Genomic DNA, 26,509 nt, shown 5'->3' with positions numbered 1-26,509 from the left:
TTTCTTTGGAACACAAAAGGTCAGAATGCTAGGGAATAACAGTCACTTCAGACACTTCAATTTCATTGAATGGAAAAAGATGCATCTTTTGTGGGAGAAAGTCATACAGGTTTGAAAGAACATGAGGGTGAGTAAATGATTTTTTTGGTGAACTCTTTAAATGTAACTTTTTCTTTTGTTTGTCTTACAGTCTAAAGCCCTCAGATCAGTGTGGGCCATTTCAGGGGCTGGACACCCCCTTCATGGCCATTTTCATTTGGACTGATTCTATTCAGAACCTCCCAGGAACCAACTGGGTCTGGTGGATATTTGAAAATGTGCTGAGAAATGAGCTCTTCTACTATTTGATTACCCTCATCATCCTGTAAGAAGCTGGAAATAGTGAATATCATATGCTTACTTTATGCAGTGTTTGGCCTTAGGAAAGGTCTATTGAGAAAGATAAACCTTTGCCTTTGATTTGGGCAGATATGATCTTAAAGTATGGTGTCATATTTTTCTTCATTCCTTTCTCTGTTTGTTCAGAGTCATCACTTTTTTTATGTGGCAAGTCACTCAGGGACAGAAACAGCTCATCAAGACTCTGAAAGAGCAGATTGTGAATGTGAGTGCTGAGGTCATTGAACCTCTGCGCGCCTGCTAACTTTTGCATCCAATGCACTTCAATCTTATTACAAAATAGGAGGGAAATTCTAAATATACAGATAATGGTTTTATCCTCTGTAATTCCTTTCTTCTTCATCTATCTGTCAGGATGGAAAGGATAAAGCCTTTCTCTTGGACAAACTACAGAATATACAGAAGCAGAGAAGGCAGATCACATAATTCAGACATCAGGTAAGCGTTTCGCTTATGCTCTATATGTTAAGGCTGATTTATATTTCTGTGTCCAACCTACGACATAGGTGTGGCATAGCGGCCAACGCTGTGGTTTGCATTTATAGTTCTGCATTATGTTGGTTTGTTTGCCTCAATCTGAGAGTACACACTACACATGTCTTAATTTAAAAAAAAAAATCAAACATATCATAAATTAACTAAAGTAATGTCATTCGAGGATTCAAAGGTATTTAGTACATTATTGTAGCATTAAAAATTAGTTAATCATAGTATGTTGTATTAATGTATATATTTATTACATGTTTATAAATTATATAAATTATATTTATACATGTTTCCTGTCTTGCAGATCGATATACTTGTATAATTTATGCTTGCTCGAGTTGTTTAAATAATAATAATCAAATTAAGAAATAACTACTCGCTTGACCAACACAAAATGGGTGTCATTTTAAAGCTTATAAGCTGGACTTTACATTGCAGAAAGGCAATATAACCAACTTAAAAGTGACAGAAGTAAGTAGGTTTGCATAGAAATTAAATTACAAAACAGCGCAGACAGATGCAAAACTTGATCGGTGTGAACGGTCTCTAATGCAGCTATCTACTAATGAAAATAATCCGAATTAGAATCCCACAGCTCAGCAAAGAGTTCACAGAGACAGGAAAGGGCAGGCATAAGCAGGGCTGTAGGGCAGAACATAAACGCTCCACATAAGAGGTCACAAGATGCTCTGCTTGGGTCCCCAAAATGCAAAGCCTTTAAGGCAGATCAGGGGCAAAACCTGAGGCCCAAAAGTGGTGGGCTAGGAAGAGGTAGAGAGCAAGATAGACTGGAGTGCTGGGTGGAAGATGAGACATCACTAAAATCCTCCAGACAAACAGAGCTCAAGGTACTTCAGTTCTTAGAAGGCTGCAGAGAAACCCCAGAATAGGGCATCTACCCACTGAGGATACTCTGCTGCCAGGGGCTGAGCCTTCAGACACCACAACCACATAACAGGCATGGTTCACACAACAAGTCCATCTATGCAACAGGCATAAAAATGACCTAGAACTATATTATGGCCATGTTCCGAATAGCATACTACCATCCTATTCTTCTTTTACTGTTTCTGCAGCATGTGTACTGTGCATAAAATGACCTACAAGAGCATACTGTGCAGGGTACTATGTCCCAAAATGGCATGCTATGTGCGCGACTTGACATTTCATTCCCCATATGATGAATAAACTTGCAGTAATATCAGTCGCATTTTCCTTGACCTATTAATTTAAACAAAAATAAGTTTTCATAACTCCAAAACTAACTGACTAAAAAAAAAAAACTTTTGTCAGTCACTTTTAATTATGATACAAATGCCACATTTCCTGACATTGTACTTTTATAGAAAGCCTGGGATGACTTCTACCTTAGTCAAAAGCAAAAATGAAGAAATATTTAATACTGGGAAGAACCTCCGACGACCCTCTTTTGACTAAACCCCAGATTTTCTCAGGCAGTATTGGTAAAGTGGGACAGAGGAAATATTATTCTATTGAAAATATCCACAAATTATTTTGAATGAAATTTGTATATATTCTTATACAGTTTCACATCATAAATGGCCATATGTAACATTTACAAACATGGTCAACTTTACTTTTAATTTATCTCCTTAAAAAGATTTGCCTCAAATGTGTCATTTTCTTTACCATTGCTTTTCCCAAAGGTGGTCATGAAATAAGCTCTGCCACACATCCATGTGAAATCATCAATATAAAACCTCAGTTAATTGTTTACCTCTCAAAAATGAGTTAAGTAATGTTTTTTAACCATTTAAATAAATACATATGGATACAACGATCATGCTCAACTGTCCAACTTTACCCAACTTCACCCAATATTATAACATTTACAATCCCTCTGAATCAAACATGAAAATGCCACTAGAGGCAACACAAGACTGCCCTGAGAAAATGAATAGTGTTAGACATTTTAAATTATACGAGTAAATGCTTCAGGTTTGATAACCATAAAATGCTAAGAATAAACTAAAAACTAATCTGAAACTAGAAAACACTGAGAAAACAAAAACTAACAAAGTGTGAAAAGTAAAGAAAATTAAACTAAAATGAAATGACAAATTGAATATAAAATTTAAATAAAGACTAAATGAAAAATCCAAAACTATAATAACCCTGTGCCAAACCTGTATGACTTTCTTTCATCCGTGGTACACTAACGGAGATTTAAGGCAGAATGACAGCCACAGTCACCATTCACTTTCATTGCATCTAAAAAATAATAATCATTTATGCAATAAATGTGAATGCCTTACATCGCTGTGTGTGTTCCGCAGATGAAAGAAAGTCATACAGGTTTTGGACAACATGGAGGTTAGTAAACAAAGACAGAATTTAAATTTTTGGGTGACCAATCCCTTTAAGTAAAAAAAGCTGAAATTCCATCTCACTCTGGCTTATTGCTGATCTGTAGAGGCAAAGTTACAATAATATAAAGGCTAAAATAGACTCTTATACAAGGTCATAAAGCATGTAGAGCTGACATTAAACTGATGTTTTTTCCATTTTTAACATAGCAGTTATAAAAAACTGATTTTGCTCATTCAAAATCCCTTCAAACATTCTCATCCTCCCTGATCTTATAACTGCATATTCTGTTATTTCTGTCATGTAGGACTTCGACCAGGCACCGCATTTCATACCAAGCTGGATGAACACTCCCCCCTTTGAAATGTGACAACACGTTCTCTGATTATTTGTACACTGTATTTGCCCATTTCTGTAAATATTGTATTACTCTACTCATTCAATGCAATTTATTTAGGTAGTTTGAACTATCATCTACCTCTTGGATGGGAAGTGGAATCATTTGCAAAAATCAGCAGTGAATGCACAAGAATGGCATTTTATGTTTGTCCAGTAGGTGACAGTGCATTTCCTCATGCAAAGTTGGGAAAGTACCGTTTACTTGCATGTTCAACATTTTAATTTTGGTATTTTATGAGATTTTTCCCCGGTAAAATCAACACAGTTGCATCGGTGCAAGCTACTGTTTTTTTGAAAACGTACTTTGTAAATATCAATAACAAATATGTTAAATAATTCTCGTCAGTGATGAGTATGCTGGATACAAAGAACCACAAAGCATTGCTTTTATGATAACAATATCAATTTTATTGTGCAAAAGTCATTGCTTTTCATACACTAAGAACTGTACAATCCAAAAATTAAAAAACAAACAAATATTTGTTGTTTCAAGAACATCTGATAATTCCTCATGTAAGTTATTCAGCAGCTTTAAGCTTCAACCAAAGGAAAATAGTGTTTACAATTGTGACCCTACTGCTGCCCACTGTTATATTTAATGAGCATGTTTTTTTTTTTGCATTTTAAATATAATTAGATCAACATTGAGGGCACACCTCAGTTAAAAAGAGAAAAAACACTTTACAATACAAAAATTTGAAATGGAATTTTCTAGCTAAGTCACATATTTTCTTTGCACCATATGCTGTGCATTAGAGAACAACAACAATTGCTCTCAGGTGAGAGGCTCAAACTAATACCTATGGATTCTGAACACTTATTTGTAGCATTTCCATTACCACAGCCTTTTGAGATTCAGAGGTTTAAGGGATTGTTTACCCCCAAAAAAATCTGTCATCGATCCCTCACCATTATGTTGTTCTAACTCTGTAGGACTTCTATTCTTCCGTGGAACACATGAGCACATTTTGGGCACAATATTATACTCAACCACCATTCACTTTCATTGTACGGAAAAAAAGCAAATAAAATGTGAATAAAGTGAATTGAAGCTAACATTCGGCCCAACAGCTCCTTGTGTGTTTATTTTAAGAAATATATAATATATATCAAATATGTCTGTAATAATTTGAGGATGAGCAATTGATGACAGAATATTAATTTTTGGGAAATTATCACTTTAATGGGGAACATTTCACAGGCCAGTAACACCTTCACTGCACAACTGCTGTAAACACAAGTGCCATGTTAATTTTATTAGCTATGGTGCAAAAGGCCAGAAGCAGATAGCTTATAGGTCAAACGCACAAGAGCTTGTAGCTCTCCGGGGGAAGTTTAAAGGTCCCCTGCTGGCAGCCTGTGGCTCAGCCTGGTTTAAATGGGCTTCATTGGTCAGGTCTGCTGCTGGAGGCTGGGGCTCGTCCCTGAGATGAAGGGGTGGAGAAGAGAAAGAGGGCTATGAACAGAAATGGCAACTGAGGGAGCACCAGGGTGGGATCTACGAGAGGAGCATCCATTATTCAACAACCACAAATCATCAGATCTGGACGAGATGCTCTGCTGCTCTGTCAGGATTTGATACCATAGAGAGAAGCAAAAAGGAAGTACTGAAGATTATAGCCAAGGTTAACATTGTGCTACCACCAAATTACAGCACTGATGACATCACTTTTCATTTTGAGTTTAGGATTAGATACAAGCTTGAACAGGTTTGTAATCCTTCACTGTGATACTGTTTCTGTACAACTATACAGAAACCATGCTTTGCTCTATGTGCAGTTAAAAGGACTTCAAGCCAAGACCTTTTAGAATTTGAACTCATGCTACAAAACTGAAAATTGCAATACATGGGCTTTGAAATCATGCCACATTTTTTGCGCTTTACTAGAGAGGGGTAAAAAACTTGATGGAAAAGAACTGAATTGGTGCCCAAAGTGTAGCAATGCATGATTCTGAATGAGGGAATCAGCCTTCTGATAGCCAGCAGGTTAACTGTGGTACTTAACTCAGGTGTAATTACATACAGTATAATGATAAAATATTGTCAATGTGAAGGATGCTCCACAAGACATGCACGACAATTTGGAGGAAAAAATGAGGGGGCAAAAAAATTTAAATTCTGTATCAATTTTAAGAGGGAACATTTCATCGTTTTCTGGACTTCAAGGTCTTTCCAGAAAAGACAGATGGTGAAGTGTCATTGTCTGTTTAGAAATGCTTGTGCTGTCATTCTTACGTTCGCTAACACTCCTATTTTCACAGTCCACATTCAACACCACAATCACTATCTTAAAAAGTAATTGTGCAGCACTGACCAATTTAGAGCCCAGCAAATAGCAGTGCAAATCAAATTTTAATACATCAGTTTAGACTTAAGCACTACAAGTCATTTCGAACCAGCCCTTAAACACTCATTGTTTTGAAACATGCAAGACCATGTGACCATTATAGGTACTTCAGTTTTTGTAGGGAGAACAGGCTCCTACGTGGACCAAAAATGAGGAACAACATTTACTGAATGTACAGTATGTGCGAAAGAATGTGAACACATCCAAAGCATAATAAGCCTATAAAAAAACTTCAAATAAGGCCTCTCAACAAGAGGAATGCAAATTGTCTGTAGACTCTCCAACTCCAGGGTTTGTTCTGCATAAATTCTCCAGCAGAGGGTGCTAGTGCAGCAGGAAAACATGCTATCAATTGTCACTGGATCGAAATCTGATGAAAGTCTGATTCTTAGTCCTGGTCTGTGAGTGACAAATCAAACGTGTCTGAATGTGCAGATTGAATGTAGTGCAGCAAGGTGGGGGAGAAAGAGTAGCCGCCTCTGGCAAAAGAATGTTTGTTCACATCCTGCTCTCCCCTCACTTGGAAGTGCCGCATCAACCCGGCCCATGTGTTTGTCTGTGTGCACCTGAGTGTTATAAAAGGAAAGGGAAGTGAGGGGTGTGGCCACACCCCTGTGCCCACAGGCTAGGAGATCTTACAGTTGTTCCTGGTGCAGTTCTGGGGCGGGCTCTGAGGTGGCCGAATGGATTTTGAACGTTTGAGGCTGTTGCCTTTGCTGCCTCCAGCGGCGTTGGCCAGCGAGTACGACCGGCCATGCATCATGACGGCGTTCATGCCGTTCGCCATTGAAAAGGACTTCAGATGGCTTTTTATGGCCACAGGAAGTGGCAGCTTATCAATGAGGTGCACAGGGGTGCAGGATACAATGGCACGGCAACACAAGTCCTGTAGACTGAATACTGCAACGATACAAGAAAAATACAAATACATTTAAATTAAAAGACAAAAGACTGTCATCAGAAAATCCTCAAGGTTGAACGATTACATAACCATATCATAAATAAAAAGCATAAGCATGTGATTCTCTAGGGAATTTTGCAGTGGCTGCCTTGATGCATCTACACACCAAGATCATATTTTATGCTCTTTACAGAAGTAATGAGAATGTTTTAAATTATTCAACATTCCCTCAGCAGATGTTAACGCACTCCCTGCATATCCTTGCAGATAAAATCCAACGGGAATTAGTAGACTCAATGCAAGCCAGTGAGATGACAGTGTAAGTTAAAGGGATAACTCACCCAAAAATACTTTCATCATTTACTCTCATTACCCTCATGTTGTTAGCCTCAGTCACCATACACTTTCATTGTATTGAAAGATACAATTAGAGTAAATTGTGACTTGAGCAAATATTCTGCATAAAATCTCCTTTTGCGTCACACAGAAGAGAGAAATTCATACAGGTATGCAACAACATCAGGGTGAGTACAGTGGGTGAACCATCCCTTTAACTGCATTAGAATGTTTTTTCTTTATGGAAAAAAAAAAAAACATCTGGGAAGGACTATTGGTGCATTTAGCATTATAGTAAAGTTACAAAGATATTAAGTTAAATTGCTGCGATTTTGAAAGGCTACATCAGCAGCACTTCCAACTCTCAGAACTGCAGGATGCTGCTTCTGCTAAACAGCTCATCTGAGGCACTGCAGGATCTCAAGGGAATATCCCACACAACAGTGGAAACAGACAGAGAAAGTGCTTCAATTAAAGCATTCTGCCTCTAATTACGCAGCTCTAGATAACATAGTGTGGTTTTCTTGCACTAATGGAAAGCTATGCTGATCATGGCAGTCTTCCTGCATCACCCAGAAAGTAAGTAGCAGCAAACAGCACAGAGAGAATCTCTTGTAAGTGAAAATGTTTCCACTGAATTTGTTGGATTTTAGTCAAATTGCAATAAAAGGCAGTTTTGTTTTTTCCATTTTGACACATTATTGATTTGAAAGTAAAGAGCACAGTTGCCAGCTGGAGGGTTGGGCAGGGTTGGGTTTGTTAGCAGTTGACTGAAATGTTTTTTTTAATGAGTGCGTTTACATGTACGATCTTACACCGATTATGCTTCAGCAAAAAAAAACATGTAAGGGCATGTAAAACACCTTTAAAGCTAAATCTATCACCCCGGTAGATTTCACTTTGTACCAGTGTTCAAACCGGCTTATCCAGCGTGCACTTATTTTACACAGTATTTACAATAAAATGCAGTAATTGTAATGCAGCCCTTTTCTTACGGATATCTCCATAAGATTATTTGCTTATGATGTATTATGTTTTGGATAAAATCGTCTGCCAAATGAATAAATGCACCTAAATACAATACAATTTATTATTCATTGACAAGTCTTTTGGTCAATTTTGTAAATGACACAATGGAAAACCATCACTTCTGTTAAACATCCAGGTGTACATGCTATCGGATGATGCCAATAATCTAAAAATGGCCAAATATCAAATATCACTAGTTACCATGTTAAAGGTATAATTCACCAAAAAATGGAAATTCTCACATCATTTACTCACCCTCTTGCCATCCCAGATGTGTGTGACTTTCTCTTTTCTAGGGATGCATGATAATATCGGCATGCCATCGGAATCGGCCGATAAAGGCCTAAAAATGAATTATCGCATCGGCCAGATATTAAACATTTTGCTGATATGCTTGCCGATAAGATGCTGTGTTGATTATGTGCCGGCAAGTGCTAGTGATAAGATCATGTCAGCGGTGTGGACTTCACAGTAAGTGAGACTGAAAGGAAATTTGCATTAACAGCAAAGCATCAGTCATGCGAGGAGACAATCCACACTCCAACACCACACATTTTATAATGCATCTTAAGAATCCCCATCCCAATCATTTTAACCCATTTATGAAGCTTTAAGAAAAAAACAGCGCCAGCGAAAACTCGTCACGGGCATCTTCTGCTGTCATTTGAAACGGTAAAATAACAACAACAAAGAAATCACCCAAAGGTGAAAGCTCTCAACCAAAAAAATCTATTGAAATTATTGCTCTTGATAATCAACCCATGGTGGCTTTCGCAGATTTATTTACTACTTAGAGCCACTGTATGCTATGCCTAGCCTTCACTATTTTTCAGATGTGGCCTTACCTGAACTGTATAGTGTCATCTATGTCCATATAGAGAAGCTCCTCGCTGAAGTCACTTCTGTGAGCTTTACAACGGATATGTGGCCATCAAGTATGCCCTGTCAGTATTTTGAGCCTCACTGCCCAGTGGATTGACGAGGATTTCATCCTTAAAAAGGAGATTTTGCACTTGCAAAAGTGCCCGGGCTCTCACACAGCAGAAACGATTGCATCCGCATTTGAAAGGACGATTGATAAGTGGAAAATCCCTGAAGAGAAGGTGCATGTAGTGCTACGAGACAATGCATGTTACATGACGAAGGCAACGGAGGAGTTTGGTGTTACAAGTTTACCAGGCATGGCACACACGCTGCAGTTGGCTGTGCATGAAGGTGTCATATCGCAATGCAGCATTGCGGATGTTGTGGCCTCAGGAAGGAGAATGGTGGGGCTTTTCAGGCATTCGCAACTTGCATGCAGTCGCCTAAAAGGGATACAGAAGGAGCTCAGGATGCCAATAAAACGACTTCAACAAGGTGTCGTCAATAGGTGGAATTCGACATGTTACATGATGCAAAGCTTGGTCGAGCAGGAGAGGGCACTAGGTGCATATGCTGCTGAATTGTTGTAAGCCTTTAAAAATCATACTAAATCATCATTAGTTATTAGATTTTCTGGCAAAAAGAAAACGTTAATGTGCCGTCAACGGCGAAAGATTTTATAGAAATTGTTTTGTTTTTTTTATCTACTTTGTAGGTACATGTATACCTGGATGAAGCCACAATTCCTCGGAAAGACAGTCTGTTGGAATTCTGGAAATCCAACCAGGCCCGTTTCCGTGCTCTTGCTCGTGCAGCACGCAAATATCTCAGTGTGCCCAGCACAAGCATTGACAGCGAACGCCTGTTTTGCGCAGTCTCTCATGTAATGGACTAAAAAAAGGAATCACATTGATGGCGAAAAAGCAAAGTTGCTGATTTTTGCTCAGAAAAACATACCTCTACTTAATAAGGAATAGGCTATATTCAGTTTAACATCGTTCATTGGTTTTGTTTTACAGTTTAAAGTAGCCATAGTATGCTCCTATTTTTATTAATTTAGTTAATACTCTTAAATTTAAATAAGTGCTGCTGGTGACCCAACTTTAAGCTGTGTATCTTGGCCAAGTCAGCTCATTCATTGTTTAAGTTTTTACAACCATGTTCATTGTTCGCTACATAAATGTTTTAGCTTAAGTCTAAATTAAGCTGCCTGTGCTTGTTGCTCTCAAGCACAACATATTTAGTGTTGTTTGAAAACATAAAATCTTGCCCAATTTGAAGTAATTTCCTTGTTTTAGTCAGTGAATGTGTAAAGTAGCCTATACATTTTAGGTTGACAAGTAAGTATTTTAGTAATAACAAGTACGTTTTTACAATATGAGTAAATGGTTAATTCTTCTACAGGAGAGACTTTGTGTTCTTTCCAAAGAAAGGAAAAAAATATATATGTATATCAGTATCGGCTCAAAATGAGTTGTAAAATATCAGCATATCGGATATCTGCAAAAATCCAATATCGTGCATCCCTAAACTCTTCTGCTGAACACTAAGGTTTTTAGAAGAAAATCTCAGCTCTGAGGGTCCATACAATGCAATTGAATGGTGGCCAGATCTTTGAAGTTCTGGCCACCATTCTACTGTGTGAATTTGCCTACTAAGGCTAATTCACACAGCCCAAAAAGATACCAAATAAAATTCTACCAGATGTGTTTTGTTGAACCAGTGTGTTAATCCTGTTTGTGGTTGTTGGGGTTGAGTGAAAATGACAATCATGTTTCCCAATATTCTAAATCCAACAGCCAACTAGAGGTTCAATGTTGCTGTTTGTTATTGCAGTGTAAACCAGCCTTTAAGGAACTCACGCATGTACACATGCTTACCCGAATAGAAAGACTCACCTCTATTGGGCCTCCAGAACTTCTCCATACCGTGCCTCATTAGCACAATGCGCGAGAGTTCTGTAAACGATTCGATGACGTTGAAGTTGCAGAGAGGACTCACTTCGAAAAACGTCATGCCATTCTTCTCTGCATACGCACGCGCCTGTTCTGTGGGCACCTGCCGTTTGAAGGCCAGGTGCAGCCGGTTACCCACAAGAATACGAGGTACTCCGGGTGCATGCTGAGAAAATGAGGAAAAAAGTGGTTTAGAAAAGAAGGATGGGAAGTATAATGACAGAAGATGAGAGACGAGAAAGGAGATACACAGTCTTGTCAGGCTAAGTAAATCTCAAACAGTGTCACAGCTGGCCTGTCTCATTTATTTATTCAACAAGGACTGTCATATCTGTGACATCCTCTAGACCACAGAGAAAAGAGCACTCAGTCATCTCTAGGAGCTGAACTGCGCAGAGGCTGTTTTGTAAGGGCAAAGTTTTCTGCAAATGACTGTACAATGCACCCTTCCAAAGATCAGAAAGGTCAAAGCTCATTTAGTTATTGAATAATAACAAGTGAAGTCACAAGTAATTCCGGCAAAGTCAACATAGAGCCTCATGTCTTATATTATTATAATATTTACCAAAGCAGGTAAAAAGTCAGTGAGTTAAATTTTCTGGTGCCAACTTGTACAACCGAATTCTCCTTTTCTTTGTGCAACTCTATGTGGAGCACACAGGGCTAAGTGCAATCCACAACTGAATTTCAATTTAGGTACATTCAGTTTCCAAAATTATAATTTGAATTTAATAAAGAATTCAATTGGAATGAAATTCAAAGAATTTTTAATTACAAAAAGCTGTAATTTCTAATGGTACATATTCATATTCACAAACCCCTTCATTTCTTTTCCCACATTTTGTCATGTTGCAGCCTTATGCCAAAACAGTTATTTATATATATATATATATATATATATATATATATATATATATATATATATATATATAAAATACAAAATCACATCAATCTACACTTCTGAGGACAGAAATGCTCAGAATGGTTCGAACTGACAAAGTCTATGGTAACTCAGATAACCGCTCTGTACAATTGTGGCGAGAAGAATAGAATCTCAGGATGCTATTCTGACATGCGTCTTGGTGGTGTTTTCGTGGCACAAGGGGGACGTACACAATATTAGGCAAGTGGTGTATATGTGTGTGTATATATATATATATATCTAAAATATTCTGCTCAGTTGGCCAAAGATTCTGCTCAGTAGAACTAGGATTTGCTCAGCAAGAACAAAAGCTAGAGGGAACATTTTTGATGGGGTAGCCTAAAAGAAAGAGAATTGCATAAGAGGACATTCCCTTTGGATATCAAGCACAGGGCCAAAAGCAGCAGGAGGAAGAGGAAGAGGAGGATGGCAGTGAAAGTCAGTGTGCTACAAGTCTGGGCTCTGCAGATCTACATACATTAGGTGTCAAATGGGATCTGGAGCAATATACATATACAGTACAAACACGGTTTCAAAGTAGGCATTAACTATAGAGATTTTTCTGCCAAAGAATCTATCCTAACCAGTCTCAACCTCTCAACATTTGTCATCTCACTTCCTGTTATCAGACATAACCACACCTCATCAATCTCCCTGATCCAGCGGTCTATCCCGTCAAATGACCAACGGTTGGTAATGTCATACACCAACAGGATTCCCTGTAGAGGACAAACAAACAACACGTATTGTTAGCCAGTATCCTGTTCATGCAGTGAGGAAGGTTAACCGCAGTCACAGGACATGAACTGCAGTCTGCACAATGATTTCAACACACTTAAATAAAATAAAAAAATACACTCATAATTTAGAGTCTAAAATTCATATGATATATAACATATTTGGACATCCAATTTAGACTAGATTCATGTTTTAGTAAGTGAATGAGAATGCCCATTTCTGCCTAACAGACTGTGATTGAGCACCAAAATTCCTCTCTGTGAACAAGAACAAACAGTGACACTTGACACAGCTAAAGTGCGCTTACCTGAGCCCCCCTGGAGTATGATCTGAAAATGGTGCAGAACCTGCCTTGTCCTGATGTGTCCCTAAAAGCAAACAGAGACAAGTTAGAACAATATCAAAGAACACAAAGTCTGTCAATAGTACCTCAGTTAAGGTTGACACATGAATTCTGTTACAAAACCTAGTAAGCTGCCTACATAGGCAGTATTTTAAGGCATCCCAATATGAAGGCTTTTCCAATTAGCAGGCCGCAAAATTTGGCCAGAATCATGACAGAACCGCATGTATCCTTCGCAGAGAAAGTAATTCCAGAAGGCATTGAAAAATTCATCCAACAAGAGAAATGTAAAAAAAAATTTTTTAATGCTTATTCATGTATCACATTCATAACTTGGCAATATGCTAAATGTACAACTCTATTAGAATTTAAAAAAAAATTGTCTCCAGTGCATTTCATATGAGAAGAGCTATTTGTGTGCTGCTCAGAATTGCCTATGAGGAGCATCCTAAAATGGTTCAACAAGGTTCTATTTCAATTGGAATGCTTCCTTAGAAGGTTCCTATATCTGCAGTAGACAACAAGGCAGCTTACAAGGTTTTGTAAAAGAACTATGCATTTAAAATCTAGAAAGTTTAGGACACTGCATGGAGTTAACTCAAAAACAAGATGACTCAACATCACAACCCAGAAAAACTAGTTTTCCACTGTGGCACGTCCGCACCCAAACAACCTTTCCAGCTGCCTACTCACTATCGGTGAGAACATTCTCACAAAGTTAAACTGGCCCTAATGGGTAGGAAAGTGTCAAATGTATCTGTACAAAAGATTTACTGTGACGATTGGCTTTTTGAAGTGGTGGGACTGAACCCACACCCAACACTATAGAATACATTAACCAAATCTATGTTGTTTACTGCTGCACGGTCACATCAGAGCGTACATCAGGTATCTGGGAGCTCTAACGTGCGCTAGTAATGAGAGACTCCTCTGTTCCAAAAACAAGTTAGCTGCCTACGGAGGCACCATTTTAAGGCATAATAGGCACGATACCCATGTGAAAGGTGCTGCCACCTCAAGGCCTATTCACACCTAGACCGATTTACACCAGGAACAGGTTTGACAAATTGTTATTTATTCATTTTTTTACAGAGAGCAGTCAGATTTACTTTTCTTCAGATTGTAATGAAAGCCGACTGACAAATAAACCAGTTCATTTTTGAAGAGTTGCTGCTGCTGCACAATTCAGCATGTTGGTGGCGCTAATGAAATGGCAAAAAAAGACGCTGTGCTCTTTTATTCATCTCACGTACAAAAACTCTAAATTCAATGCAAATATGCAGTAAATAAATAATATAGAACTTTAAACATTCATTTTTTAATAATATTTATGTAATGTGCTGATTCCTCATTTTATATTACATACCTGGTGTATTTTCTTAAATGTACATTATTTAATATGTACATTACTGTCCCTGTTAATTTTACTGGCATTAAAAATAGCAGTGGGGTTGAGCACTTCTTTTGGACTAAGCTCGTAGTAAAATATGACATAAAAAGACTCTTTACAAGCAACAGTGAAGACAAATGAATTGCCGAACCCAACTCCTATTTTTATTGCAAGGATAAATAACACAAAGTATTCCTGTAACGGTCCTCTTTTTTTCACCATGCACAAGATGCCCTGATGTCAATAAAAATATGTAATAAGTAAATGAAGAAAAGACCATGAGGCTGTGACTTCATTTATAATGTTATCCATATTTTATGCTTTACTTGTTTTACACTGATCCTCCACCTGGTCATCTAATGGTTAGACGGAGTCCTGGAGAGGCCTTCAAGCCACAGTGTCTCGCACCCACTGTGAAATTTGGTGGAGGATCAGTGATGATCTGGGGGTGCTCCAACAAGGCTGGAATAGGGTAGATTCAACTTTTTGAAGGACATATTAATCAAGTCACATAAAAGGATATCCTGGAAGAAAGCCTCCTTCTGCTCTGACAATGTTCCCCAACTATGAGGATTGGATTTTCCAGCAGGACAATGCTCCATGCCACACAGCCAGGTCAATAAATGTGTGGATGGAGGACCAACAGATCAAGACCCTGTCATGGCCAGCCCAATCTCCAGACCTGATCCCCATTGAAAACCTCTGGAATATGATCAAGAGGAAGATGGATGGCCACAAGCCATCAAACAAATCAGAGCTGCTTGAATTTTTGCTCCAGGAATGGCATGCAGTCACCCAACAGCAATGTGAAAGACTAGTAGAGAGCATGCAAAGACGCATGAAAGATGTGATCAGGGATATTCCACCAAATATTGATTTCTGAAATCTTCCTAAGTTAAAAAACATTAGTATTGTGTTGTTTAAAAATGAATATGAACTGGATTTATTTGCATTATTCGAGGTCTGAAAACACTGCATCTTTTTTGTTATTTTGATCTGTTGTTAATTTCTGCAAATAATTGCTCTAAATTACTATATTTTTATTTGGAATTTGGGAGAAAGGTTGTCAGTACTTAATTTTAATCAAACACATTCCTATAAATAGTAAATTCAGAGAAACTGATAATTTTGCAGCAGTCTCTTAATTTGCAGAGCTGTGTAATATGTATATATGCACTGGCACCCAAAAGTTTGGAATAATGTACAGATTTTGCGCTTATGGAAAGAAATTGGTACTTTTATTCACCAAAGTGGCATTCAACTGATCACAATGTATAGTCAGGACATTAATACTGTGAAAAATTACTATTACAATTTGAAAAAAAAAACATGTCAGAACTTTAACTACTTCAAAGAGTTCTCATCAAAAAATCCTCCACGTGCAGCAATGACAGCTTTGCAGATACTTGGCATTTTAGCTGTCAGTTTGTCCAGATACTCAGGTGACATTACACCCCACGCTTCCAGTAACACTTGCCATAGGTGTCTTGTCTGGCACTTCTCACACACCTTACAGTCTACCTGATCCCACAAAAGCTCAATGGTGTTAAGATCCATAACACTCTTTTCCAATTATCTGTTGTCCAATGTCTGGGTTTCTTTGTACACTCTAACCTTTTCTTTTTCTGTTTCAACAGTGGCTTTTTCTTTGCTATTCTTCCAATAAGGCCTGCACCTCTGAGTCTTCTCTTTACTGTTGTACATGAAACTGGTGTTGAGCAGGTAAAATTCAATAAAGCTGTCAGTTGAGGACATGTGAGGCATTGATTTCTCAAACTAGTGACTCTGATGTACTTGTTTAGTTGTACATCTGTCCTTCCACATCTCTTTCTGTCGTTGTTACAACCAGTTGTCCTTTGACTTTGAAGACCGTAGTGTACACCTTTTTATGCAATCAAGCTGTGTATAGCCTTCATTCCTCAAAACAATGATTGACTGATGAGTTTCTAGAGAAAGCAGTTTCTATTTTGAATTTTTTTTTTTTTAACCTAATATTGACCTTGAGACATGCCAGTCCATTGCATACAGTGGTAACTCAAAAACAAACACAAAGACAATGTGTGACAGGGCGGAGGGCAGGGCAGGGTGGTGATTTTACACATCCGGTCGCTTATCAGGCTAATCAAGCCTCTGAGAGGGATAAAGGCTGAATGTGGAGGGTGGTGCAAGTGAGAGAGAGATCGTTTACGGCAGCTGACCGTCATGTGTGTGTTTGTATCTTTTGTTTAAGTTTATCCATTAAATTTATTATTTATATTGTCAAGCCGGTTCTCGCTTCCTCCTTTCCATTATTCCCTTTACACTGGTGCCGAAACCCGGGAGGGAGGAGGGATACGCCGTAGTGGAGTTCTCGCCACTACCATCCACCCCAACAGAGTAGCCGCGGCTGTCTGTTAGGGGACGGAGGAGCCCGGCCGCCTGGATGCGGATGAATGGCCGCCGACCGAGAGGGCAGAAAGGGCTCCTAACCGACCGCCTGGAGCAGTCAGGGCCGCTGCCAGGGGCAGAGTCCTCCTCTACCAGCCGCTGAAACGAGGCGGGGTTTGAGACCGCCGATCGCGAGCGAGGAGGGGCTCGCTGCTGACCGCCTGGAGCGGGATAACCGCTGCCAGGGATGGGGGAGACCCCTTCTGTTCCCCGAGAATGCAGCGGGGCATTCCGTCCGCCAGGGACTGGAGGAATGCCTCCGATCTGCCAGGGGAGCGCATGGCTGTCGTCCGTTAGAGGGTGAAGGAAGAGTAAGTGTTTTTTTTTTCATCTCTCTCACTGCCGCTCCGCGTTGGCCTTTTCACTCTCTTTTAAACTTTACAGTGTTTTTTGGGGGTACTACAATGTTACAGGAAGTACCCCCTATTTTAATTATTTTGGTTTTCCTCCCCTTGTCCCCTCCCTCATCCAGATAGACGTGGATGACCTGCCGGCAGACAGGCGGAAGGCATGCCCCTCCCCAGGGATAGGAAGGGGTGGGGGGGGGGGGTGTATTCCATGCCGGGGAGCGCCCCTCTCCCGGCCTGAGAGGAGGAGGGAGGAATGTGACAGGGCAGAGGGCGGGGGCCTTATCAGACTCCTCTCAGAGGGATAAAGGCCAACTGAAGGGTGGGGCAAGAGAGAGAGAGATCGTTTACGGCAGCTGACCGTCGTGTTTGTGTCGTTTAAGTTTATCATTAAATCTATTATTTATATTGTCAAGTCGGTTCTCGCCGCCTCCTTTCCATTATTCCCATTACACAATGTTAAGCTTCATTTAACGTACCAAATACAAAGAGAATGTTAAGCTTCATTTAATGTACCAAATAGCTTTCAACTGTGTTTGAAATGATTTTCTACTACCAAATTAGCATCAGTAATGTCCCGACTATACTTTTGTGATCAGCTGAATGCCGCTTTGGTGAATAAAAGTATCAATTTCCTTCCGAAACAGCAAATTCTGTACCTTATTCCAAACTTTTGGCCGCCAATGTGTATTAAATACACACACACAGACATAACGCTTCTTATTCTGTTCTTCCATTCCTTTTTTATTTTTTATACAAAGACTTCCCTATCTCACTCATCCAGCGGACAGGGAACTCAATATCCATGCACCAGATGAGCATGTGCAGTGATTTATTGCTTTGCAAATCAAGTCCCGTCTGTCTCAGTGTTTTTAATTTCAAATGCAATGACATGGAAGGCCTGACTTTCAAAAACAGGCATATATTTTCTCTAAGCTGGTGATGCATCATTCTGTTTTGAAGAGTAAAACAATTCACTTCATTGTAAGCTCTATGCAAAGCTCTTATAGAGAGGAAAACAAACTTTCCCTTGTGCTCTTCTACATTCACAAAAAACACTGAGCACTCTAATAGGAACAATTTTACACCTACAAATTCATGTGATTATCTAATCAGACAATCATGTAGCTGTAGTGCAATACATGGAATCATGCAGATACAGGTCAGGAGCTTCAGTTAATGTTCACATAAACCATCAGAATGTGGAAAATTTGATCTCAGTGATTTTGACCGTGGCATGATTTTTGGTGCCAGATGAGCTGGTTTGAGTATTTCTGTAACTGCTGATCTCCTGGGATTTTCACACATGACCATCTCTAGTTCACTCAACATAGTGCCAAAAAACATCCACTGTGTGGAGGTTCTGTGGAACATCTTGTTGATGAGAAAGGTCAACAGAGAATGGCCAGACTAGTTGGAGCTGACAGAAAAGCTACGGTAGCTCATATAATCACTCTGTGCAATTGTAGTGAGCAGAATAACATCTCAAAATCTATCTTATATGTATACTAACATATACAGTATGTACTGTATGGAGGTGTATTTATATAAATTGACTTGGCTTGAACAGTACTCGGGATATTTTACCATGTTATGTGATGGTGGGCTCAAGCTAAATGGCCTACAGATTCTGAATATGCACGGAAAAACAAACTTTATTAACACGCTGATATTCAAGAGAGCGATCACTTCATTATTTTTGGGAATGTAGACTTTAATAGGCAACACAAATACCATCAAAATGTGTATTTGCATTTTAAATTTCACCACAGTGTGCTTCATAAACTCCTTAGAGTGTTTTTGTGCTGTTTCGCTCATTCGTGTGGACACACATACAAACACTGTACAGATGCGCATCTCAAGCAGAAGCACAGTCTTGTTACTAATATATATTTTTATATAATTGACTTTAAAGTAACAGGTTTTGTTCAGATTTTTTTCTTATTTATTTTGGCAGCTGAAATTTCAGTGCATCCCTAGCTACAACAGCAGAAGACCACGTTGGGCACTTTATTATGACCTAGCGTTCCTAATAAAGTGCTCATTGGGTGTATGCATGTGTAGTGCAAAGGAGTTACGCTCTACTTACCAAAGCTCTAGTTTTACTCTTCGCCCATCCAATAGGATCGTGGTGGTCTTGTAGTCGATTCCTGCCGAAGGACAGACAGAAATAATTTAGATAAGACTCTTACCTGCTGCTAGCGGTCATCAGAAATTAGGCATAGCTTTCTACTGTAAAGATAATTTAAAAGAGAGATGATTCACAGTAACTCAAAAGCTGTGTCCAGGTTGCATAATTGTATTTGGAGTTCTGTTTGCTTTTGCCCAACCTAATTTAATTGTTGGACAATTCATTTTCTCCTTGGAAGGCACTAGGTACAAAATGGTTTCTGTAAATAAAACGAACCATGTGGATCGGTATGCATTTGTACCATGGTTCATGTTAAGTCTAACAGCGCCTCTAAAAATATAAATATTATTAGAGTATTTACAAAGGGGATAATAACAACATGCAAACTGCTTTAACAATTTGTTTCACAGAAGAAATAGCCATATGGGTTCGAATCTGCATGAAGGAGTTAATTATGACAGAATATTAGCTTTTGTGTGAAGTATTCCTTTAATGTTCTCTCACTGGAGTAGTTTTTGAGCTGGTATCGGATATATACTCTATACCCCAAATAGAAAAGTACTTAATATTTACAGAACCAAACCAAAACTGTGACCACAGAACCATTGGAAATGTAAACTATTAGACTCCTAGAAGGCACTAAAGCTGAAATGGCCTTCTTGATTGTGACTGTGAACATGACAGATGCTACCATTCTGCCATTTACTTAATGCTATCATATCTGAAATATCACCACAATGCCTCCCATAAAGCGATTATCTTCACAGCTTATCTAAAGTACATACATCACGCCTAAAATGAAGAAATGAATGTGGCTTGCATCTTTATAAACAGCCATTTAAAAAGGACTGTTACAAGGTGCATCTATTTTCTATTGAAAGATCCTCCCTTATTGCAGTTCATGACAGTACAGGCTGCATCAAATGAATACGAATATCTGCATTTCAGTTACTTCACAGCTGGCCAGCATTCAAACCTGTTTTGCATCTTAATAGACAGCTCTGTCTGTAACAAAGACTCTCTGCGTCTCTTTCCATACAGATCAATGTCAGTAATATTTGCTCTGCCAAGAGCACTGGTCTCATTGTATCATCTTCTTGCATGCTTCAATAATCTGATTATCTGTAATGTTGACGCATGGACATGGACTTAATCAGGGAGAGTTTATTTATCTTAATGAGAGTGGCTTTGACCATTGCTTCCTCAGGTATATCAGTTCTACAAAGGAAATCCACTGCGTTCCTCTCTGATTACACAAAAATAAAGTTACACCCCTCTGCAGTCTATTCCATTTTGATTTCAGCCATTTACTTCCACAACAAAACTACTAAAAGAGGGGGAGATGCTTTAAAGTGTAGAGACGAAAGAAGATAGGGCCTTTTTTTTGGAGATACTTCATAAAGCTTTGATGGCTTTGGGACAAAAATTGCCTGGAGAAGGGTCTCTGCTTACACTCAGCTAGATAGTCATCCTAAAGGCTCCTGACAGGCAAACAGTGGCTTCGTCCATCCACCATTATTAAACATCTACAAGAGAATGCAACAAGAGGAAAATGGCTTGCATTAAAAAGGAACTACAGGAGATGATTTCCTGCTGCTCTTCAACCTCCCCATCCTGCTAAAACTTTGCACTGGTACTGCTGTACACAAAGCCAAAGACGCATCACACATCCTTCCTCAATCCCTCCTCCTCCGCTGCACTTTTGGGTAATTGTATGAGCAGATGGCTCAGCATCACGGCCTGACAGGGACAGTACAGTGTAATTATCATCTCAGGTTCCAGCTCTGGGCCACAGGCCAACCCTTCTCAGCCCACTGAGCTAAAACAGCCCAAAGCGGTTCGGTTTGAGGAAGAGTCTGGAAGTGAATGATCCAGCAGGACTTAAGGACACCTGAGAGGGAACAAGTGGACATTGACATGTGCTGGCATGTTTAATTCAATTTGTACATCCTATTATTATTATTAATGGAGGGAGGAAACATAGATGCTTATAATTGGAGAATGTAGTGCCACTGTATGTTTTTTTCCCCACAGTATGACAGCTTGGATTTCAATGAAAATTTTTTTGGTGTCAAATACAAAGGTGAACAAGGTGGCACTTCTGCTAGGCCGAAAACTTTTAACAACTAATTTGACAACTCACCTTAAAGCTTGATAAAGCAAGTAATATGATGAGTTTGATAAGGCTGTTATAAGCTAAAAATGGACAAACTTTATCATTCAGAATTCTGTTAATGTGAGTTAAGAACATTCAAAGAACAAAGAAATCTCAAAGAAACAGAAGTGCACTTAAATGTACTGGCATTTAGGTCTTTTTACACAGACTGTTTAATGCTGCTCATAGGTGATGCAATAGTTATGAGATTATTTTTAATGTAGAACTTTTTGGCAAAATCATGTAGCCCTAATGGTATGGATTTAAATGTCTTTACTGACTGGGCTACTTGGTTCTCAAATCCTCACAAATCCACTGGAAAATGAAGATTCATTCTTCAGATATTTACAAAGTAGTGGAAAGGAAAAGTACTGTGTAAAGGGAAAAGCACTCTGTGGTAGTGTAGATACCGCAGAGTTGTCTTCAAAATTAGTCTGTCCTCTCCTCAACTTTAGACTCTAAATATTTACAGATGTCCTATCTGAACCAGTCTAACACAAATCAATGAGAGTAAACAAAGAAGAACCAACACACAACTCTTTTTAATACGGACTGCAAGATCCAAAATCATTTTATAGCACAAGGCATAGTTGAGTGGAATATACATTATGACAGAACATTCCAGAATTTGAATGACCAATTTGCCATTTAGCTGATGCATTTATTCAAAGCGAGTTGGAGTTGGCAGCTTTCTCCACAGCAACGTAATTTTTCTGCAACACTTGTGTACATGACAAACATGGCATCCGAGGAAGACTTAATAATTTGCATTATAATGCAAATAATGAAGTTACCCTCTAACATAAAACTCTGGGATTCCCCCAGTGTACTAGCGCATACACATGAATGTGAGGGACCGTCAATATTTACACACATTGTTGTGTATAAATGGGTATAGTTTATAGTGTATGTGATTTTCCCACTGTACTCTGAGAAATATTGAATTCTTTCCACTTTGTGGGACTCCATCCTATGATATTTGTTATCCGGTCTGTTATCCAAAAACCTGTAACAACGGCGCATATGCATTTACATATGTGAAGTTTAAGCTGACAAAGAAAGCTTTCCTATCTTTCAGGCTTTAAGATTCCTTTAAAGAACACACACTGCCACTACCTTCAAATTTTTTCTGTATTCATTAAACATCTTTGTACATTTGAACCATCTGAGTACATCACGACAGCATTTCCCACAGGGACATATGCCTGCATGTAATTCACCATCACTAGACTGATTAGGGCTGAAATCCATGGATGGTTCATCCAGCCATCTGTGTTGATTTTTAGACATTGTGCAAGGCAGCTCTTTTGAAGCTGGACCAGCAAGCTCCCCCAGGACAGCTCAGACAAGAGCCATCACTGTGAGAGCTTTCACACCCATAAAACACACACTATTCCCTAATAGGTTGAACCAACAAGATAAACAGCAGTCCATCTATATAAAAAGGGTTGGAACAAGAGCAAACCAGGTCCTGTTCCCCTGCACACATGTGACTCATTTGGATATTAAAGGCACAACTAGCAGAAATAAATTGATCTTTTGATCACCTCGTTAATTACAGCCGGAGGACAATGAAGGCTGTGAAAAAAATCTATTCAAAAGAGCTAGTGCTTAAAACTGTTTTTATGGCCTGCTATACAGAGTTTAAGGCTACCTGTTCTGCTTTTCCTCAAAAGAATTCCGAATGTAATGATAGGATGTCCTTCCTGTCTGTCAATCTATATTTGCATACTGCCGCGCAACTTGTTCGCACAGACAATCACAAGTCACCAGCGCAGGTCCCTTGACGCTGTGCAGAGCTAGCATAAGAATTACGTTTGTTATTATTGTAATGTCTGACCTGTGAATGAGACATGAGTTTATCTGAAACCATTGCGATTGATTCCACCAACACGTCTCTCCTCCTGGCACTTAGACTCTGCTATGTGTGTGTGTGTTCATGTGTGCTAGAGGAGGTGCAGCTTTGGAGACACCTCTGAAGCAAGGGCTCTATCATTCTATCATTCTCTAAATAAAACAAAATGTTAAAAAAATTTGGTTACTCATTCCATATTAATTTATGCAATACAAATGACAGAAGAATGTCAATAACCTGTAATACATATCCCGTGTCTCATTACAAACCCTGACATTTTCTTTCTTCTGTGTTAACAGTCATCTTCCTGTTAAAATCATGGTTATGTATAGGTTTGGGTTAGGGGTTATCTTGACCAACCATTTTTGAGATATCAGTGTTTCCCCATTGAAGTAAATATGAGCTGTACTTTCATGACTGGAAATAGCTTCTTGGGAGCTTTACAAAGTTGGCCGTCAGTGGACTGACTTGCAAGAAAAACTTTGGTTAAGCTCAATCAATAACATTTGTGGCATAAAATTTAAAAAAAATTATAAATTAAATAAAAATTATTTAAACTAGTCCCTCCATTAAAAAAAAAACAAGATTATAGTAAGGCACTTACATTGGAAGTGAATAACGGCAATACCTAAACGTTAAAATACACACCGTTTCAAAAGTATAGACATGTCGTAAAAAATTTCCAATTTCACAACTTTGTTGCCATAAAGAGACGATGATATACTGCATTTACATTGTGTCGGAATTACTCGTAGGTTCTACTCGGAGCGGTTCAGGTTGTGGGACCTCAGAAGTAATTTTTTTCCGATGACAACATTTGTAATGCCAATACAGCTTTGTTGTTAATAACAGCAAACTATTTATCAATACTTTAATTCACTTCTATATCTATATGTTAAAGAACAAAGCAAAAGCTCCAGGGAACGATGGCATTATAAAATGGCATATCAAAAAGAAAAATGTGTTCATGAACTTTAACTGTTGAGGTCACTGCAATTTTTACATGATGTCAGGACAGTCAAGTAGGAGCTTTCCAAGGAGTTTACAAATTGTAATTACGAGTTTTTCGAAGACGTAAACGTTGGAATATCGTAATTACAGTAATTCTGACATGACATACACACCATAGCACTGTAAACCCTAACATCCTTAAAGATCGTAAAAAAACATTTAAACAACTTTACAGCTCAAATAATACAGAAGTTCAAACTGAAAATTAATGTAGGTGCTTTTATAAAATATAAGCTTCATATTTCTGTCACCCCTGCCTTTCTTTTTTTAACAAAATTAGGGATGAGTGAAAATGATTTTTTATGGTAATCAAACTTATGCCTCAAATGCTGTTGAATGAGCTTAACTGGTATTGAACCCGGAATATTCCTTTAACTTTGGGAGAACTTGAAATAACATTGTTGGCTAGTTAATTGTCTCCATGGGAGTAAAAGTTGTATGTTTTTGTACGAGCCAACTCGTACTATTATTACGACTGGCCATGAGACCAGGTTGGCATCTTTTTCACATATATATATATATATATATATATATATATATATTTTATCCAAATAGTCAAACGTGACTGCTGCACAATATGCAGTTTTGTAACAGAGATAAACAGAACAATAAACTCCCACTTGCAATGATTCCACCATATTCAATTAATTGCCAGACCAGCATATGCCACCGAGACTTAACATACAGTGTTAATAATAACAGAGGAAAATAATGAATTGAATCCATTTTGGAATAAGGCTGTAACATAACAAAATGTGGAAAAAGTGAAGCGCTGTGAATACTTTCCGGATGCACTGTACATACAATAGTAATACTACAGAACTGAACATGTTTCCCAATTGCCCTATTTAAGTCACAATTATATTTGACTCACTATGAGAGATGGCCTCGTTCTGTAATGACATCTTTGATTAATCTGGCTGAAGGAGATCTGTTACTCAAGCATCCAGTAAATATATGTGGAAAGTGTTGGGCAACTCACCGCTGCTGTAGGCATATGGAGACTCAGCAGATCCATCTTGAAGGCTGTCCAGGATCTCTCCTTTCCCCACATCACTGTCTCCCACCAGAAGAAACTTGAGAAGGTAGTCATAGCTCTTCACAGGGCTGCCCTGAGTGCCCATGATTGCTCACTTTGAATGGGTATTAGGCCAAATCAGAAGACAGATCCATTCAAACCACCCTTCCAGTCCAGATTCAAATATGCAAAAATGCAACCTTGTGTCGTTGAAAGGTTATCAACTTTAAAATTCCTACCCTTATTCACTCTCCTGACTTTAAATATCACCCAGTTTATAAACTCTTTGTGTTGCCTGGCAAACTGAACAGCTCGGTTGTTTACATTTCTTCACACAAGCTAAAATCATATTCCCAGAAAAAATAATTAAAGATAAAACACGTAACGAAAACGAACTTTTACCAGAAATATCCCGAAAACATATATTTTATCATGACAAATTATTGCTACAACAGAAAAGCAATGAAGCTACTAAATTGTTAGCACGCGCCTTCCAAACTGTCAACAATTAATTTATATAAACTTGTATCTAGCAACTGTCTGAACAATTATACAAATATGGCCAACATGAAAGAATATTTGTTATCCTAAAACAAATTCGAATATATTAAAGCGAGCAGCAGTTGTTTAGACAGAGCAACACAGCGGCGGCTAACGCTAGCTTCGAGCTTAGCGCGAGTCAACAACAAACGCGTAACATTGATTTAATACGCGGTTCACATACAACTACTCCGGCACACAGTCGCCAAAACACACTTCATTCCTGCTGAAAAATTAAGCAAACCCCAAGGCATTTAAAGAGAAGTAGAATATCCCCAGTCGGATTAGATTTGATTGAGCAGCCTATGCAAGCGCGTCTGGAAGAAATAATGGCTCCTTTTCTGTTTTACACTGAATGACAAATATTCATGTACTTCACACTACCCGTGAGGGAATCTCACACAGCTATGAGTCGGTTCTGGAGCGAAGCGCGGAAGGTGAGGGATTAAACGATAATCCGATATGATGGATATTATTGCTTGTGCTGTAAATTCTCTTGAATATCCAAATATGCCCCATGTTCAGTCACTCAGAGATCACACGCTGAGCTTTCACATCTGCGTAGTCTGCTACACTGTGACTGTACC

At 38.7% G+C, this 26,509-nt stretch overlaps 2 protein-coding genes across 3 annotated transcripts in view; one reads left to right on the top strand and one right to left on the bottom strand.

Annotated features, from left to right (window-relative positions):
• Positions 1–3,666, top strand: part of LOC127652803 (transmembrane channel-like protein 5) — a 13,542-nt gene extending 9,876 nt beyond the window's left edge. The window contains exons 16-19 of one of the 2 annotated variants that reach the window (XM_052139197.1): positions 191–364; positions 526–604; positions 754–837; positions 3,521–3,666. In XM_052139197.1, the coding sequence (XP_051995157.1) occupies positions 191–364; positions 526–604; positions 754–825 (325 nt within the window). In that variant the 3' untranslated portion in view covers positions 826–837; positions 3,521–3,666. Of the gene's footprint in view, positions 1–190; positions 382–525; positions 605–753; positions 838–3,520 lie in introns of those variants that run through there. The other variant, XR_007971756.1, reaches the window with a different exon arrangement.
• LOC127652804 (ras-related protein Rab-40C) lies at positions 3,540–26,509 on the bottom strand. The gene is made up of 6 exons (XM_052139198.1): positions 25,347–26,509; positions 19,302–19,362; positions 13,013–13,073; positions 12,609–12,686; positions 10,989–11,211; positions 3,540–6,860 (listed from the first exon to the last, which is right to left on the bottom strand). The coding sequence occupies exons 1-6, from the start codon at positions 25,486–25,488 to the stop codon at positions 6,586–6,588; spliced, it is 840 nt and encodes a 279-aa protein (XP_051995158.1). The 5' UTR covers positions 25,489–26,509; the 3' UTR covers positions 3,540–6,585.

This window comes from Xyrauchen texanus, chromosome 12 (genome assembly GCF_025860055.1).
Source record: "Xyrauchen texanus isolate HMW12.3.18 chromosome 12, RBS_HiC_50CHRs, whole genome shotgun sequence".
Taxonomy (NCBI): Eukaryota; Metazoa; Chordata; class Actinopteri; order Cypriniformes; family Catostomidae; genus Xyrauchen; species Xyrauchen texanus.
This window is presented reverse-complemented; position numbering and strand designations above follow the sequence as displayed.

Excerpts from the sequence above, each read along its gene's own strand:
- LOC127652804 (XM_052139198.1), bottom strand. The coding sequence starts at position 25,488 with ATGGGCACTCAGGGCAGCCCTGTGAAGAGCTATGACTACCTTCTCAAG. Across the intron at positions 19,363-25,346 it reads TCCATATGCCTACAGCAGCG|GAATCGACTACAAGACCACC; the intron begins GTGAGTTGCCCA and ends GTCCTTCGGCAG. Across the intron at positions 6,861-10,988 it reads GTTCTGGAGGCCCAATAGAG|TATTCAGTCTACAGGACTTG; the intron begins GTGAGTCTTTCT and ends GTATCGTTGCAG.